This window comes from Centroberyx affinis, unplaced genomic scaffold (assembly GCF_046629955.1).
Source record: "Centroberyx affinis isolate AG114_WGS23_722 - 3 ecotype Tasmania unplaced genomic scaffold, CSIRO-AGI_Caff_v1 ptg003218l_1, whole genome shotgun sequence".
Taxonomy (NCBI): domain Eukaryota; kingdom Metazoa; phylum Chordata; class Actinopteri; order Beryciformes; family Berycidae; genus Centroberyx; species Centroberyx affinis.
The window spans coordinates 42,942-61,506 of record NW_027281254.1 but is presented as its reverse complement, the minus strand read 5'-3'; the positions used below and the strand labels follow the sequence as shown (position 1 = coordinate 61,506).

Sequence of the window (18,565 nt, the reverse complement as noted above, 5' to 3'; positions counted from 1 at the left end):
TTAGAGGCTACAAACTGAGGTCTGCAGCATGTGATCTGTAAGTGAGATTCCCAGAACACCTTCAGACTCACGAGCCACAAGGGACTCAGTATCTTCCCCCTGTTCAAGCATTCATCGCTGTCTTCATTCTTCCCTACGCTCAGTGGCTGAAGATCCTTTTGAGAGAGAGAGAGAGATTCTAGGAAAATATACTTCTAGAAACATCACTTTTTTTTTCCACTTTCAAACCGTTTTGGTTTTTTTCACTTTCAACTCCATAGAAAAATATACTATACTATAGAAAAAGTCACTACAACTGCTTGAATGCATATATGGAGCGCTATTGACAGAGCTATTGACAGAGCTATTGACAGAGCTATTGACAGAGCTATTGACAGAGTATATTGTATAGAGACCATTGAAGTGGTTGAAGTTAATCTCGCACTTTGGACTGCTTAAACTGTGTGAGATGAAAGGAAATCTCTCCATGCTGATGGCACCTTGAAAGAGGTGATTGCTGCCACTCTTCAGTTTCAAAAGCTTATTAAAGTAACTACTGCTGCTACTGTTGGCAGTGTAATATATCCCTGAGTGCAAGCAGCAATGCATTTTTATTCTCTCCTCAAGACGTTCAATTCTGATTTCTCTCCCTGATGCTATACATCCTGCTGTGTGCATCACTTCCTATTGTGTCTAGTGGAGGACATTCAGAGATTTCCAATAATATAACTTGTGAGTGTATTAGTTTGATAGTTTTGACATTCAAAAAATGTCTGGTAAATGTGATGGAAAATAGTAATTTCATGGGTGTAAATCAAGATTGTTCTAAACAATAGTAGACTGGTAAGAGAAAGTGTTACTACCATTTTCACATACTGATACCTATTTGACAGCTGAGACCTGTGCATGTCCTCTATTTTTCAGCTGTTTTATTCATATGCCTTCCATCCAGAAACAATTAACGGTGGTAGTGCAAATGAGAAACCCAAGCCTACATACTCAGACACAGATTGTTGAAATTATTATTATCCAGAAGCAGCGGGTGAGAATGAGGTCATGAAAACAAGAATATAATTGAATGTTTTTGTTGACAATTAAATAACCACAAACTCCTGCAAATGTAACAGTGAATTGTACTTTCAGTGCAACACATTTTAATGATAGCAGATGTTCAGACATTGAGCCTTATGGGAGGTAGGCCAGTTGAAAAAGAGACCTAATCCAGAAACACGTGGGAAATTAGATCACATCCTGTCGCCCCTTTTTGGCAGACACTTAATCCACTTCCACATCTTCCTTTATTGTTGAAATATTTATGAAAACTCATCTGGTCTTTTCACCAAATGAAAGTTATCTCAGATTATATAACAGCCATATTTTTTTTTTTTTTTTAGGTAGAAAGCAAGGGGCCTTTTTTTTTTTTTTTTTTAATAACATCTTTTATCAATCGTTAATCTCCTCTGCTGCAATGGTCTAAAATTCAGTTTGGAGAACAAGACTATGTTTTGATCTTTTGCTGCTTAGGAATTTCATCTCTACCTCTTGCTTAATCATGACTTTTTCTTCACACAGCGTTCAAAGAAAATCCGAGATGCATGATCCAGCATATCTGTTTGAAGTGATCTGGCTTTTGACTGCATCCAAGTATTTCTCATCCCATCTAAATGAATATAATCTCAATTGAATCATGTGGGATTGGAAAGGTTTTGTTGAAAGGAAAATTTACCACAAAATCTACCAAACAAAGTAATCACAACACGAAATGATTGCATCTCTACACTGAAACTGGAAAGACCTGCCACATTGTGGAAAAGAAGGCAATACTAGGAAAAAAATATGAGGAAAAAGCAAAGAATTTGTGCTTTTGGCTCCCATTCAGGTCAGAGCTGTCTCTCTTACTCACTCCCTTCCTTCCCTCTCCCCCTATCCCCCTTCCTTTCTTTTTCCTCACTTTCCCTCTCCCACTCCCACTCTCTCTCACATCTGGAGGGTATCTGGTGTGGCTGTGACTCCTCGCTTGCTATGGGACAGTCTGTGTTTGGACTGGACGTCAGACTTCACTGGATTTCAGCAAACGTTGCTTGGAAGGGGTAAAGTAGCCCAGCACAGCATTAATACAGGGGTTACTGACAGTGTGCATGTTTTATGGATGGTGCATGACGTTAGATTGAGCTGGAATGAGCTTTCAATATCAGTGTCAATTGCATTCACCCTTGCGTGACATTTTTGGCATGTGGACAGTATTTCAAATGCTCCAAACGTTTGTAGGATACAGTAAAGCCACTTATTGTATAGCTGTAAACTGGGCAAGCAGACGTCTGCTCTACTCGGGACGAGCTGAACACCATGAAAAGAAGATGATGACTTTTTTTAAAAATACTCTTGCCAGCACCTCTGGAAATGAACAGTATTCTTACTAAATTAACTTGAGAGTGTTGTTGACTTAGTGAAAGGCTTTTGGAGCTATTCCCTGACTCTCCATGGTGTGATGTATTTATTGTAGGCTGGGGTGACATCGCACAGTGTTTATGGGCAAGTGCACAGGCTCTTATTTGTTTTTCATTTGCTGTGGGTGCGTGCATGCTTGTGTATGGATTCTGTGTGGCTGTGTGTGTGTGTGTTTGTGTGTGTGTGTGTGTGTGTGTGTGTGTGTGTGTGTGTGTGAGTGCGTGTGTGCGTACTCGCATGTGGGTTTTTCTCGTAGGTTCACCACAGACCTCTGGTATAGTTGTTGTGGTGAGAGAGGCAGGGACGGTAGTTCTGATAGATGGATGGCTTTTAGAGGTTTGCCTTGAGAGCTGAGTGCCTGTCTGGAATACTTCCATCAACACTGGCGGAGATGATTAGAGAGCTTTTTCCTGGCTCTACCAAAACACTGTTGTCCCTGACCCAGTCAGCCAGTTGTAAAAGGCAATTTCATTTCATTTCTCTATATTTTTTTAATTAGATTTGTATTCACTTGTATAAACAGGTTTGGAATGTTTTGGAAATATTACATAAAGGGATTTTAGTGTGTGTGTGTATGGGTGTGCATGTGCATGTGTGTGTGCGTGTGTGTGTGTGTAATGCTTATGAGGTGATTGGAAAGCAGTAAGTGAGTCAGCTGTCATGATGCCTATCTTCTTTCTCCAAATCAGCCCTTGCAGTTGGTGAGGACTGAAGCTTCAGACGCAGCAGAGAGAGAGGAGGCAGAAAGCCGGCTGTCTTCTTTCTTGGCCTGGTGTGTAAACAATGGCAAATCTCCATCAATACGATACCTTCATAGGGCCAATCATGTTCAAAACTCACCAGTTGTTTTCTAGAGTGTTTAGAAATTGCCTCACAGGGAGAGATCAAGTTTACTGAACTGAAGGGAATTGAAATAAACTGAATGAATTATAAAGCAGAGCAGAAAATAGTATAGTATATATATAGTATATATATATATAGTAGTAGTTGTATTATTCTGCAGCATGAGATTGCGGTAAGCAAATACACATTGTAACTCCGTTTTATTTAGTTTAAAGCTACCATATGCAACTTTTCGCCTTGAGGCAGGGATTGTATTGTTCATCCCACTCTGCTCCCCCTCAGTGGGTCAAGTTCCTGCCTCAACACTTGTCACTCATCTTGATAAACTGCCCACCTTGAGACCATCTAGCCTGAGGCTGAGGTAGTCAGCGTCCGTAAGGCTGCCACAGGCGTCGCAGAAGCAGCCAATCTGCAAAAAAGAAAAAGCGATGCAGATGTTCTCCTGTGTTTTTGAACAGGCTGTGTCTGCCGCATGTTTAGATTTGCCTTTCTTTCATTTCTGTTTTCCGGCATTGTTGTTGTTGCTATGACGTCTCTGCGATTAATAGCCACAATCCAGCCCACTGCTGGCCACGCCCACAACAAATGTTACATACATACATCCAAAACATCAATGAAAAGCTAATTACCAGGCAAAGGGGGGGATTTAGACATGCATATACAAGGTCACAGACACAGACTGATAATTTATTTATTTATTATTATGTTAATGTTAATGTCGAAAAGTTGCATATTGTAGCTTTAACAAGATTTTGTTGCCAATAACAAAATCCTCCATGAACTGATATTTTCAACTGCACTTTCCTGTCTCTGTGCTTGTGCAACAGGAGAGCTGAATAGTGGACATGACCTTTCCCAAGCATTCCATGTTGCAGGCCCTGAGCGTGCTGCTCTTGGCCTGGGCGTTGGTCCGTTGCCAGGCCCCTCTAGAACCAGAGGAAGAGGAGGAGGAGGAAGAGCCGATAGAGGAGACAGACATCTCAACGGTGGTGACCAAAGCCAAACGGACTGTTTGTCCGTCACAGTGCAGCTGTACGACAGAGGGGGCAGTGGACTGCGCCGGGGTCGACCTCACCGAGTTCCCCAACAAACTTTCTGAGAACACCCGCCAGCTCTCTCTGCAGGTCTCTCTCTCTCTCTCTCTCTCTCCCCTCTGTTTCTTGTGTTGTGAGGAAGCATGTGTGTGTGGGTGTGTGTGTGTGTGAGTGAGTGTTTATGGGTAGTATTTTTTTTATATTGAGCACACTGTGGCTCCTTCCTGGAATTTCTTAGGCAAGATGTTTCATTAAAGAACATCGAAAGTCAAAGTCTCTCTCTCTCTCTCTCACACTCTTGCATGATTGCACATGCACAACTGAATACACAGCCATGTTATAATTTTGCATAGATAATTAGCAATGGAGAAGAAATTATAATTATATTATATTGAGGTGAATTAAGTCCCTCAGCAGTATCAAAAGTCATTGAAATAGCGACAAATATTCAAGCTTAAAAGACCTTTTTCTATCTGTCCATGTGTGTTTTTTGTCTCCTGATGCCAGAACAACCAAATTGAAGAGATAACAGTGGAGCAACTTTCTCGTCTGTATCAGCTTGAGACTCTCAACCTTCAGAACAACTGGCTCACCACACACGGTAAAGCCACAAACACAATATAAACACCTAGCGAGAACCCGTGCCGTACGCCAGGTTCTTGAATTGCGGACACGCCGTCTGCAAGCTTGTTCCTGCTGTTGAATTCCTGTTTGTCTCAGAGCCTCTGAATGTCCAGTCAATTTGCAACAATTTTGTTCTGTCAAACAGTTAAATAATTCTGCAGCTGGACTGTTTTTTAACCACCCACTTATGATTTAAAGATTCCTTTCATGTGTGCTGCTTGCTTGTTTCCAACTAAATAGTCCTGTTTTTGGCTTGTGATTATAAGTTTATTTATTTTGTTTAATTGAATACTTTTTGAGGTGTGTTTGCCTCTTTACAGGCCTGGAAGATGAAGGGTTTGAAGTGCTGGAACAGCTGGCTTATTTATACTTGGCAAATAATAAGGTGAGTCATACACAAAACTTCCATGTATCAAAATGTTTCTTTTCACTGCTCACTTCAACTCTGCTAACATGATGTGAGGAACTGCAGGTCTATCTGGTACAGCTGCATCTCTCAAGACATGCATATTCTATTCTATTCTATTCTATTCTGTTGTGCCAGTGACATTGTGCCAGCTGCCTGTTTGTTGCCAGGGAGAGAGGTGGCAGTGAACGCCCTGATATTCACTCTCCTCTCACACACTTTGTGCGAGCTTATGCTTGTAATCACTTACAGTGTGTTTGTGCCAGCTGGTCAGAGCTGAAATGTTACTGGCATCCAGACCTTTTTGGACAGAGAGACACAGAGAGACACAGAGAGAGAGAAGAGAGAGAGAGCGATAGAGAGAGAGACAGATAGAGACAGAGAGAGAAAGAGAGAGAGAGAGAGAGCGATAGAGAGAGAGAGACAGATAGAGACAGAGAGAGAGAGAGAAGAAAAATGATGGACAGATTTGTTTGTGACTTAAAAGGGATGAATAGGCAAAGGCGATGCAGGAAGAATAGGGGATTTTTAAGTGCTCGCTAAGCCTCAAAGACACCCATGTTGGTTTAATCCATAAACCATGTTATAAAGGAGAGAGCTCGCTCTAAACCCATATGAACACTAAAATCTAATCTCACTAGCGCTTCTCGGATTTCTATATTCTCTGCCATTTTGTACAATATACGGTTCATTCTGGGAAGAGTGACTAAAATGAGGAAAACCATGCCTTTAGATGAAGGGGTGAACACAGCCTGCCATACAGTATGTCTGCTGTGTAACACCCATTTGGCAAAAAGTAGTGAAAGTGTTCATTTGTATGTGCCGTTTCAATTATTCCACTTCCATGGAGAAGAATGGCTGGCTGTGTCAGAGTAAAATTGTCCATTACAGCCAGTGAAATACAAGAAAAATCACATCCTCACGACATCGTCGAAGAATGAAAACGTTGTGATAATTTGTGATTTATGCCAACTTTCCTTGTCCTTGCAGCTCACTTCAGCACCCAAGCACTTACCACCCTCTTTGGTCAGCGCTGATTTTGCTGCTAATCAGCTTACAAGGATCTATCCGTATACATTTGGCCAGAAACCACAACTGAAGTAAGAATGTGTGTGTGTGTGTGTGTGTGTGTGTGTGTGTGAATTTACCTCCTGTTCCTGGAAGCACATCCATTTACACACTGCTGTTTCCCCTTGCTCATGGCTTCCGATCCCTCCTTCTCCCAGGTCTGTGTACCTCCATAACAACAAGCTGACCGATGCGGGGCTTCCAGACCAGATGTTCAACGGTTCTGACCGCTTGGAGATCCTCATCATGTCAAGCAACTTCCTGCGCCTCGTGCCCAAGAACCTGCCCTCCACCCTTCACCGGCTCCATCTGAAGGTCCAACACTACATCAACAAGCGTCTTTTCTTTTCTTTCTTTTCTTTTCTTCAACCATGCAGATCAAAACAAATTATCAGTGATAATGAGCACAGTTCCTACTTGGAATATGGTGATGATGATTATATCATGTAATGATAAAGAGTTTCGTTCCAAAATGAGATATCCTCCACAAAAATGAAACCAATATTGGAGAGTGTCCCATATTGACTGCTGGCATGAAAACTACATTATGGGTTAGCTTTCAAATTATAAGTAATTTTAAGACATTTTCCTATAAAATAATTCATTTTTTGAGGACAGAATCATTTAGGTTTTTCAAATATTGCCTGAATTTCAGATAGCAACATTTTTCCAAAATGGATATGCTGTATATAATTTTGGAATGAAACCCCTATAATAGTTCTTGTTGTTGGTTGACAGAGTAACAAACTGGAGAAAATCCCAGCAGGGGCCTTTGACAACTTGTCAAACCTCAGAGAGCTGTACCTACAGAACAACCTTCTCAGCAACGAGGGCATGGACAACGAGACCTTCAGGTGGACAGAAACCTTCACGCACAAAAACACTCAGCTGAGGGACACATATTGTCACTGTATCTCTATGGCAATGCGGGATGTAAAACAAGAAACGCTTATCATTACTTAAGGATGTGTTTATGTGTTTTTAAGTGCACACCAGACAAGAACATCCACTCATCAAAGGCTGTTTGACAAGGCTAGACGATTCATTTTGAGGCAGTAGAGAGAGCACTCAGTGCACACGCAGTAAAAGGACAGATAGCTGATTTAATGACTTCCGCTTTCTCCTGGCAGCCAACTGAGCAGTCTGGAGTGTCTGGACTTGTCAAACAACAACCTGAGCGTCGTCCCCACGGGTCTGCCTCGCAGTCTAGTGCTACTGCACCTGGAGAAGAATTCCATCCGCAGCATCCCCGGAGACGCTCTTATTTCCGTCCGAAACCTTGAGTACCTGCTCCTCCACAACAACAAGCTCCGTTCACGTTCCATCCACCCCACCGCCTTCCAGGTACGCACCTTCAGCTGTTTCACATCATCCCAGGTCTCCCTTGGAAAAGAGATTTTGAATTTGAATGGGACTAAAAAAGGCAAAACAAATGGTCTTTAGGTTGTTTTGCAGCACTACAGCATTGCATTCAAATTGAAAGCACTGATTGTAAGAGAGGGCATGTATTCAAGTACTTCTTTGCCTGCATCTGATGCATTTTGAAGTTTTTGAGATCTATTGTGCACAGTAAAAACAGTCTTTGGCACTCATAAATCGGTATTTCCAATTTCACTAGGGCTTGAAGAAGCTGCACACGCTCCACATGTACAACAACCTGCTGGAGCGTGTTCCCAGGGGCCTGCCTCGCCGCGCCAAGACCCTCATGCTGCTCCACAACACCATCTCCGAAATTGGCCGCAACGACCTGGTCATGCTGTACACCCTGACGGAGCTCAACCTCAGCTACAACCGCCTGACCAGCCCGAAGCTGCACCGCGAGGCCTTCAGGAAGCTGCGCCTGCTGGAAACCCTGGACCTGTCGGGGAACGCTCTTCATTCGCTGCCCCTGGGCCTTCCCCGCAGCCTGCAGGTGCTCAAAATCAAGGACAACCAGCTGAGCTCCATACCGGACGGCTCACTGACGGGCATGCTGAAGCTGCGAGAGATCTACCTGAGCAACAACCAGCTGAAGCTGAACTCCATCTACCAGGGAGCCTGGCTGGAGCTCAGTGCGCTAACAGTGAGTGGCTGAAATAGATTCCCACTTTTCTGCCAGATATCACATGATCATAACCAGGTAAAACAGCAGGAAAGAGATGCCTGTTTCAGTAAGTATCTTGTTTCTTTTAGACACTAGACCTGTCTGGCAACCAGCTGTCACACATACCGTCTGACCTGCCTGAGTCTCTGGAGTACCTTTACCTGCAAAGTAACCGCATCACCAGTGTCCCCGCTTCAGCATTTGAAGGCACACCAAACATCAAAGGCATCTTCCTCCGGTAAGAGCCGCGAACACTCTTAAGCTGTATGTGTTTGCAATACAAACACAGTTACACAGGCACACACACACACACACACACACACACACACACACACACACACACACACACACACCAGTTCTTAAGCCAAAGATCATTTTCACAACCAGCACAAAAGCCCGCTTGAATTAGCAGCAATTTCAGCTCAAGAGCAATTCTGCCGCACTTTCATACTACACACACACACTACTGGTAATTATTGTTGGCTCTGTAACATTGATTCCGAATGAGAAGTTAATGGGTTTTTAACTCCCATCAACACTCCATTCTTCCTCCATGAATGTTTGCGTAAGCCGTTCTATTTCACGGTAGCCGCATGACACGCACAATAGGGGATATGTCTTCGCCTGACAGTGAGTGTTGCCCATCCTCGGGGCTTTCATGGAAATTTGATGGGTAGTTCCTTACATAAATTTCCTTTCCATTTGGATTGATCTCGACCGAGGAGATGATTATACAAGTGCCACAGAGAAATGACTGTGAGGAAATTGGTGTTTTTTTTTAGACTGCTCTGCAAATCTGCAAGAGACAGCTGCAGTCGGGTCGTCGTACACCAGCGTTCTCTCCCTTTTCAAAACATATTAGATTTTATAATCGTCTCAGAGTGAGTTTAGTGAAACAGATTTATTTTCTTCTTGTGAAAGTCTACCTGGAGTAGCAGCTCTTGTGGTAAAGTTTTACAAATACTTCCTATGGTGTCCTGGTCTGTTATGAATCCATCCAAATTTTATTGAGCATTGCCGTGTAGCTTTATTTTACAGAGTATCCCATGTGCTCGCAGCAAATATTCCACATCGGTCTTTTCTGCATAGTGCTCTAACCCGCAAATATTGCAGTTTTACTCAGTGGGCGGACAGCAGAGCATTTTCGGACAAGTGCTTTCAGGGTTGTGTCTGTTTGGTTTTCAGTCTAACCCCAACTTAGCTGCTTTATGGGTTGTGTTTATGGGCTCTGACCCCATCCAGGCTGTTGTGCTCTTCATGCTGCTCATAGCAGCTGCTGCCACATGAGTTTGAAAATGTTTTTCCACCAAATCCCCCCACAGCTGGGAGCCTTTGGCCTGAGCCAATTTAGAGCTTCTGGAATGCTTGCATCAGTGGGGGTAGGGGAAGGGGGATTTGTGTGTGTCTGTGTGTGTGTGTGCGCGCGTGTGTGTTTGTTGCTAATTGTGTTAGTGTTCATGTGTATTATATGTCGGTTAGTTGTTCAAGTTCATGGGCAGCATATGCAAGCATTTTCACTGATTAATGAAAAATGGAGTAGATGCAGTTTGCCAGGCATTTTGGAAAAAATGAAGAAGGGCTTTGATGTTAAGTGAATGACTATGTCTCTCTAATAATAACACTGGAGTGGGTGCAGCTCAGCGCGACACAGAAGTGATGCTCAACAGATGGGTCCTACTGTACTGATCCCTGGCTATCAAATGCTCCCACTGACGGATGTGATTTGTAAATGCCACCTGATCCTCTTCTCTGCAAGTTAGGATTTTTGGATTCAGCCTGTGAGACCTCAGGCATCAAAACACATACTATTTTGATGAATGTCTCTGTTTTCCCCTCCAGGTCTAACCGCCTGTCTGTGGACTCGGTGGACGAGAGTTCGTTCGCCCATCTGACCAACTTGCAAGTTCTGGATATCGGCTCAGGCAGTGCCGACCTCTCCTTTAAAAGAGAGGAGATGGTGGAAGATGACTAGATGAAGCAGGAGGAGCAGGAGACATAAATAGAATATGCTCATCGTAATTGTCATGGGACTGCATTGTTGCAAGGACAGAAAGGGCTTTTAAATGGAAATGAACCTGTGAATGGCTGTGGCAGACATTTCCCAGGTGCATTATTGTATTGAATGGCAGATTCACGTATTTCTGGTGCAGGATACCGGATGAAGTTTCTTTTGTTTCCATCTTTTATGTTTTTTTTGGGCTGGTTAGAATTGCCTCTGCATCTTTATATCTGAGCTTTTGTTCTTGACAGTTGTTATGTAACATCTCATCATCTAAGAAGTATTTTTGTGCTTTTCTCTATAAAATACGTTAACAAAATCAATGTGAAATGTCTAAATGTTTCAGAATCAAGACCCAAAATTCAAACATTTGAACAGAGTGAAAACAGGAAAGACTTATGTTGATCACACTGTGTGTGTGTCTTTCTGTGCTTTGCTCTGTGTCACCTTGTTAATGCCTTGTCACCCCAGCTTAAAAATAGATTTTAACGGGAAATACTGTGAAACAATTTGTTTTTAACCTATTTTAACACCTGAGGTAGCAAAGTGAACTACCAGACTCTCATCAACAAAGGCACAGTACTCTCAACGTGTTGAATGTAACTTCAGTGTAAGAAATACTATCCTAAATCTAAAGTCATTTACAAAAAGTTGCAAATGTGACAGTGAATATGAATGAGGTGTCCCGATGGATGGCATTAATTTTGGAATAGCAATGATTTGTCTACAATGTGGAGGATTGTGGATATCATTGTTGTTATACTAATCCTATATCATGTGCTTGTGAATGAAATATTCCAAGCATCAAAGCAATTTCAACCTATCTGGAGCTCTGATCCATGCTGCTACTGCCTCCCTTTATAAAATAAAGATATCAACTATTTTTGTATGACATCTAAAATACTCATGCTATTACACTCACTATATGCAGTCACTATGAATGCAGTGTTACTTTCACATACAGCATTATTGTACTGTCACCTTTACAGTCATCAAGCACAGCAATAAATTATTTGAAAAGATTAAAGAAGATTGTGTGTTTCCTAACATTCACTGGAACATCCAATGTTTTACACCGCAGAAAATGGAAGCAAGTCTCACTGAGTAACCACAACATTCACCAGAAAACTCCTTTGAAATCTTTTTACTCGTGGAACACTTCAGTTTTGAGCATGCTGAGGAAAATCAATGAAAATCTGTCAGGCCATGAACAATCAATTCACAACAGCTTTCACCGGATATGTAATTTTTTTTTCACTGAATCCAGCTATTGGTTTAAAAGTGTCACATCTATGCCATACATATACTGCTATTCTCCTTCTATTTCCTTCATATTTTACATGAAAACTGTTGTGGACAGAACTCTCGATTTTTTTTTTTTTTTTTAAGCCTCACAGGGAAATCTATGGGCAATATAGTTCCATTATGTTTTTCCCTGAATATATATTAACATTAAGTCCAAAGTAAATAGGCATGACAGAGATATTTAAATGTGCTGCACTTCATTCGGTACTTGATAGATGTTTCATACCTCAATATGTCAGTAGGTTCCTTCACATGGAACAACGCCATTGCTCAAGAGAGGTTATGTATCTCCCATATAAAGATACAGTATATGCAGTTTGTGCAGATATTCTGTCTTGTCAAAAACAAGGATGAGTTGTCTCAGAAAGACCAGCACAACTCATACGACCTGCTATTGTCTTGACACGAGAGAGATGTTGGCAGCCTGATGCACATTAGAATACAAACTGCTGCTCAAGTCAAAGCACTCAGGAATCTCTGGCAGTAGATGTGCACACAGCTGTCAAAAATGGGCGATGAAAAGTATAGTATTTGACAGAGCAAATTGGACTCACATTGAAATGTAAAATGTGACATATTGTACTGACAGACATTATCTGCACATCTTTGAACATTCCACTTTAACAGAATGTTCTCGATGCAAACCTTGCATGAATATTATATATGCATATCAACTGATAGCAATTCACAAGCTCCAAAATAAGTTTATGTAGATATAGACATTGTCAGATCTGGAAAAATAGTTGCTGAATATCTTCCAAATAGTTGAGAAAACAAACACACCCACCAAACAAACAATCATAAAACAAGGACCACTTGGTTCATGTGAAATTACAAGTGGTGTTTGAACTGTTCAGGCTGTTCAAGTGCCAGGAAAGTTTAATTAAATCAAGTGCTCCTGAGGTTGTTCAAATATTTGAAGCCATTTAAATATATTTTTGCCCGGTTATGAATGGTGTAAAATGGCCATGAGGGAAGGTGATGTTTCTGACCAATCTTTTTCAGTCGCCCCCTCCCTGTCATTGTCATCTGCCTAGCACCACCAGCATTTTTAAGGCAAAATTAAACAATTAGGGCATGTCACTTTGCCTCCAGATCACTTGAGATTAGGTTCAAATCAGACATTTGCTATTCTATCTTCTCTATTTCATGACACAGACAAGTGGCTGCTTGCAGTATAGTAAAAAAAATAAACACTTGCCTTATTAACAAGTATATGTTGCACGCTGAGACAAATAAAAGATGCAATTAAGAAATCATATAAAAGGTAGGTATCAAATAGAAATCAAATGCAATGCAAATATTCACACCTATGTACATAATTTGAGAACTGAATATGTACTTTCCCTCACACCCATAACAGAAGGATGGCCACCTCTCAGTGCAAGCTCACCCTGTAGGTCCAGACCCAGTGTGTTTTTGCAGAGGAAACACACTGATATAAATCCTTTTTCGTCTCAGAAAATCCATTGCCATTGCATTTTTTGTCCCGTCTCACAACGTGTTGCCATCAAGAATCCTATCACTGACCAAATCACTGCTACGATGAAGATAAACCTAGAGCTTCCCACTGAAATGCTTTCTTCTTAGTTCATTATTTACGCTCACATAGGAGGAAATCTTGTCACTGACTTCATATTTTTCCCCCAAATAAGCTGACAGATACAGGTGAGCTTGGTACATTGTCCTTTTGTCTCTAATGGTGTCCTTTGCTCTGAGGTTCTCATCAATGCGACAATGCAGACGACCCTGATGTTAGAATTGAGGAGGAGGCTACACATTGGTCTCAAGGCCATTCATGTCAATGGTAAAGTGTTCTTTGTCCTTCTTCAGGTGCCTCGGGGGGATCGGAGGCTTTTTTCTCTCGGGCGGTGGTGGCGGCCGGACGCCCTCCTCCAGCTGCATGAGCCGAGCCACATCAGGAGGGATGAGCTCAGGTTTGACTCCCAAGGAAGGGGGCTGGTAGTTGCCGTTGTTGTTCCGACAGTTCATCAGCGGCGGGGTGTTCATTATGGGTTTGGTCTCGCAGATCAAAGGCACCTGGGGACCAGCAGGGTCACCGGAAGGGGAAACAGGCAGGTGTAATGGGACGATGAGAGTTAAAATGGAGAGGAAGAAAAGGAAAACACAGAGAGGCATAACATGAAATTTAAAGGGATGCAATAAAGGTTGAAGAGAGATGGACAGAGATTTTGAGAAATTACCAACACCCAGAAGTTGATATCACTATCCCCTCTCCCACAATTAAGGGTGAGTGTTTATGTACAGTTGCATCGATTTTATATAATTGTAACTAAATAAAAAGACAAACACTTCCTCCGTGACAGGCTGCCATTTCTAAGTGCTGAGCAATAGCTTTGACATTTGAAGAAATGGGGGAAGTGACATGAAGCCATGTGGTTTTCTCTTGACTCTTTCTAAAAGGAAGCAGGATGGACAGCAATTTAGCACACCGGGGGACCAACCTTGATTATACCAGTTCAGTCGTATAGAACCAGTCCTTGCTAAGTTTTAAAAACCCTTGAAGTAATAAAACTACGATGAAAAATGATTTGTGTGTAATTCTGTCATAAGTTGCGAGTCTCAAAGTTAGATTTGCTACGTTGCCGATGCTGTTATATCACAGAAAAGGTGGATATTAATAGTTTGAACAGACTTGAACTGCTTATGCCACAGTGAGAAAGCTCACCCCATCTCCCTCTTTCATGAAGTCTTTCCTGCAGATGTGCGCCATGATGCCCGTGGCCAAGGCGTCCCCCATTACATTCACCATGGTACGGAATCTGTCTCTGCGGAGGAAGAACACATTTGAGATGGCTGTAAAGGGGAATTCGTATGAGCCGAATTTAAATCTGAAGGATTTCCTGAAAAGAAAATCTTTAGAACATTGTGGACCTTCTGGCCGGGACCAATGAGACCACAGCCTCAGATGTTTTTGCTCTGGGTTGATTAGATTTGTTCAGAGAAATATGTCATGGAAGTCCAACTGTTACACAAAATTGATGGAAGTGAACCCACACAGTACTTACAATGCCCAATCGACTGCAATGATGAGCGTGATGTCATCAGTTGGCAACCCAACTGATGTTAGCACTATCACCATGGTGACCAGTCCGGCTTGTGGAATCCCTGCTGCACCAATACTGGCTGCAGTGGCTGTGATGCTGGAGGAGATTTGGGAGGTCAGCATTATTACCAAGGGGAATTTTGTTGTCATTTAATAAATGTAAAGACTTGCCTCAGTGACATGAAAAGGAAACAACAATGACAACAACAAAACCTGTGACATAATGACCATAAAAGGATATCTTCATAATAAAATCTGTGTTGCTCATCTTGTAGCTCTGTCAAAAACATACACCTTGAACAGAGAGACTTTCTTATTTTAACTCCATTAGGCAGTGGTCCTGTGACATCACATTGGCATCAGAGGCCAATGCAGAACTTAAAAGAGACAAGGACATGCTATTTTTAGCCCATATTATTTGGAAAACATGCCCCTCTCTCTTCTCTCTCTCTCTCTCTCTCTCTCTGCCAGAGATTTACTGCTCCCTTATTTGTCCAAAGATGCAGATATATTTGTGTTTTAACCATAAATTTGTCTGATACAAATAATGATAATAATAAGTGCTTTACATGGTACACAAAGACACGTTACAGCAAAGGGATAAAGAGAATAAAATATTAAAATATATAAAGCAAATGGTCAAAGTCATGATAATAAATAAATGACCAATCATTCTGAGCAGAATCATTTTTGCAATGTACAAAAATGAAAATCTACAACCACCAAAGGCATGTGTCTGTCACATGCCTTTGGTGCTGTCACATGCTTTTGGCCTTTTATTGTGACTAGCCCAAGGCACACCTGTGCAATAATCATGCTGTTTAATCAGCATCTTGATATGCCACACCTGTCAGGTGGATGGATTATCTTGGCAAAGGAGAAGTGCTCACTAACACGGATTTAAACAAATTTGTGAACAAAATTTGAGAGAAATAAGCCTTTTGTGTGCATAGAAAAAGTCTTAGATCTTTTATTTCAACTCATGAAAAATGGGAGTAAAAACAAAAGTGTTGCGTTTATATTTTCAGTATGTTGTATGTTCAGTATAATTTTGAAATGAAACTCTTTATATATCTCTCCATATCAACTGACAAATCAATAGTATCTTTTCTCATGTTAAATCCATCTGGCCTGAGGGCATAGCCATTAGGATTGTGCAGAGAGTGAACTTGTGCGCCATGCGGTGTGTATCTGGTGGAGATGGAGATCCAGAGGCTGAAAGGGGGGTGAAACCACACAGCTGGATCATGCGACTCACCACATCATGATGGTGAGAGAGTGTGGGGGGTTGGGGTTAGAGCCCAACCCCCCACACTCAAGCCCAGCAGTGGCGTGACTGGGAGATGGTGGTTTATCGAGGTCACATGGCTCTTTTAAGAGAGAGATTAGCGGGCAGTTTCAATCTACAGTTGCTTTATTATGGAATTATATAGAAAACATACAGCAGCAAGTATAGGGGAGCTTGACAACCGTTGGATGAAACACATAATCTTTTCCTTTATTTTTGGGCAAAATGTTGGTGTCGATGATAACCTTCAGTGGAGATGATGATAACCATGGACCATCCCATCAAGAGAAATTATGTCTTTGACCATTTTCTAGATTACACAACTTTAACATGAAAGAACCTCAGATCCTCCGTCCACTCTTCAAAAACACAAAACATTGTGCAGTTCTGTCATTTGAGCAGTGACTTTAGAGCGAAACAGTTCCTACTTCCTCACTCTGATTATGAATGAAGCAATCAGAAGAAGAAGAAGTTTTAACACTCAAAACATCACTCAATCACTGAGTAATACTTCAAACACCTGAACTGTCTGTAGCATTTTGAGACACCAGATATGTGACAACTATCCCCACATCAGAGCACAGAACCTAGTGAGATACATATATCAAAATTATAGCTCTGTCTTTCTATTCAATGTAAAGGATTTATTGTAGTTGACCTCACTGCCATAATATCCCAATGAAAAAACAATCAACATTAAAAAAAAATAAAATAAAATACTTTCAGTGGAGAACACACAAAAAAGCCAGAATGCCAAGGTATTTTGTTCATCCAAGCATTTAAAACACTGGTCAACACATCAGTATGTAGTGAGGTTTGACTGCATCATTTGGAAGTGAAAATCATAAAGCTTCATCATATCTTTGCCATGTTAATAAGCTTAGAAGCACAGATGGCGTGATGCAGTTGCACTGCCCAGTTATCTGCTTACTACTAACCTGATGGTGATGATCTGGCCAAAGTCCAGTTCATAATTATTAACCTGGGCGATGAATATGGCTGCCACAGCCTCATAGAGAGCGGTGCCGTCCATATTGATGGTGGCGCCCACCGGGAGTACGAAACGGATGATGCGGCGGTCAATGTGGTTGTTCTCTAGAAGGCACTTGAAGGTGATAGGCAGTGTGGCAGAGCTGGGGAAGACACAGAGAACAACACAAAGACCTTCAAACATTCAAAGGTCAGACAAAGAAACAACTCTTAATTTTTCACTGGGCATGTGAGAAATCCACTGTGTGAAAAAACTACTGAAAAATTCACAGCAGCGGTAGAGTTATGCGCGAGGGCAATTATGCAGTAATGCCTCATATTCAGTATACAGTAGCTGCCATCTAAATGGACCTTTCATTGTACGGAGGGACAAAGAGAGAATGTAGGCATTCTCACTGTGAAAGCGGGATTGAATGCCAACATACACACTCATACACACATACATGTATGATGATCACATGGTCACTGGCAGGCATTCAGAGTCTGGCCTTGGCTCAAACTGCAAACTCTCCACTCACCAACACCATGTTACTGCAAGCTGAATAAGGCAGCGCTTATTCAGTCTGCCACATGACAAATGATCCAATACAAATGGAAAAAATAGGGTATTTAAACTCATGAGTCAGTTTACATTAAGGGGCCATATCACACAGAATCAACCAATCCACACATGCATGATCATGCGAACACACACACACACACACACACACATACATACACATGGATAGGGGCCAGCTCAAATGCGTGGTATTTTCCGCTATGTTCCCATCTCTTCCCACACACACCAGATGTTTTCTGATCTCCTCACCTCCCTTTGAGCCTTACTACAGCAATGTCCCAGTGAAAGGGGAAGGTGGTGTGTGGCATGTATTATTTTCAAACCAGAATAATCTCAAATTGTTATATATAAAGAAATAAAAATCCATGTTTTAGATTAAAAGGAGCACTTGTCATTACATAATCCAATAAAGGATGCTGCCCATTTTCATAAACTCAAAGAATATTTTCCTCTTTCTCCTCTTGTCTCATGCTGATTTTGTTACTGCCATTTGCTTTAGGGAAATATGTAAATGTAAATGAAAGCTAATCGAGTGTATCAATTAAATGGGTTTGTTTGTCATTTTCATTTACCTGGAGGAGGTTGCCAGGGCGATGAGCAGGGCTTGCAGGATTCCCCGTATGTAAACGATGGGGCTCTTCTTTGTAATGAAGAAGTACATGGCTGGGAGGATGAAGAGGCCATGCAACACCAGACCAAACACCACAGTGACAGCATAGAAACCTAGCTTCTTCCCCATGGCTGACGGATCGCTCATCTCCAGGATCTTACCAGCCACCAGGAACACAATGCCAAACGGGAAGTACCTAGCAGGACAAGCACAGGTCAAAGGACAACGTTAGCAAAGGTGGGTGTGAAGTTTTATGAAAGTT

The 18,565-nt window shown here is 41.8% G+C and overlaps 2 protein-coding genes across 2 annotated transcripts in view; one reads left to right on the top strand and one right to left on the bottom strand.

Moving 5' to 3' along the window:
• Window positions 1-2,047: 2,047 nt before the first annotated feature.
• Window positions 2,048-11,478, top strand: podn (podocan). Its single transcript, XM_071538173.1, has 12 exons — window positions 2,048-2,069; window positions 3,117-3,199; window positions 4,098-4,394; window positions 4,812-4,905; window positions 5,249-5,313; window positions 6,325-6,434; window positions 6,561-6,717; window positions 7,141-7,256; window positions 7,533-7,746; window positions 8,021-8,464; window positions 8,575-8,723; window positions 10,325-11,478. The coding sequence occupies exons 3-12, from the start codon at window positions 4,116-4,118 to the stop codon at window positions 10,455-10,457; spliced, it is 1,761 nt and encodes a 586-aa protein (XP_071394274.1). The 5' UTR covers window positions 2,048-2,069; window positions 3,117-3,199; window positions 4,098-4,115; the 3' UTR covers window positions 10,458-11,478.
• Window positions 11,479-13,562: 2,084 nt separating this feature from the next.
• The window catches only part of slc1a7b (solute carrier family 1 member 7b), a 30,497-nt gene continuing 25,494 nt past the window's right edge, over window positions 13,563-18,565 (bottom strand). The window contains exons 7-11 of the mRNA XM_071538172.1: window positions 18,266-18,499; window positions 17,083-17,277; window positions 14,819-14,953; window positions 14,479-14,578; window positions 13,563-13,829 (exon numbers count right to left, since the gene is read on the bottom strand). Of these exons, the coding sequence (XP_071394273.1) occupies window positions 13,563-13,829; window positions 14,479-14,578; window positions 14,819-14,953; window positions 17,083-17,277; window positions 18,266-18,499 (931 nt within the window). The remainder of the gene's footprint in view (window positions 13,830-14,478; window positions 14,579-14,818; window positions 14,954-17,082; window positions 17,278-18,265; window positions 18,500-18,565) is intronic.

Coding starts and splice junctions, on each gene's coding strand:
- podn (XM_071538173.1), top strand. CDS start 4,116: ATGACCTTTCCCAAGCATTCCATGTTGCAGGCCCTGAGCGTGCTGCTC. Junction 4,395..4,811: donor CCCGCCAGCTCTCTCTGCAG/GTCTCTCTCTCT, acceptor TCCTGATGCCAG/AACAACCAAATTGAAGAGAT. Junction 5,314..6,324: donor TATACTTGGCAAATAATAAG/GTGAGTCATACA, acceptor TTGTCCTTGCAG/CTCACTTCAGCACCCAAGCA.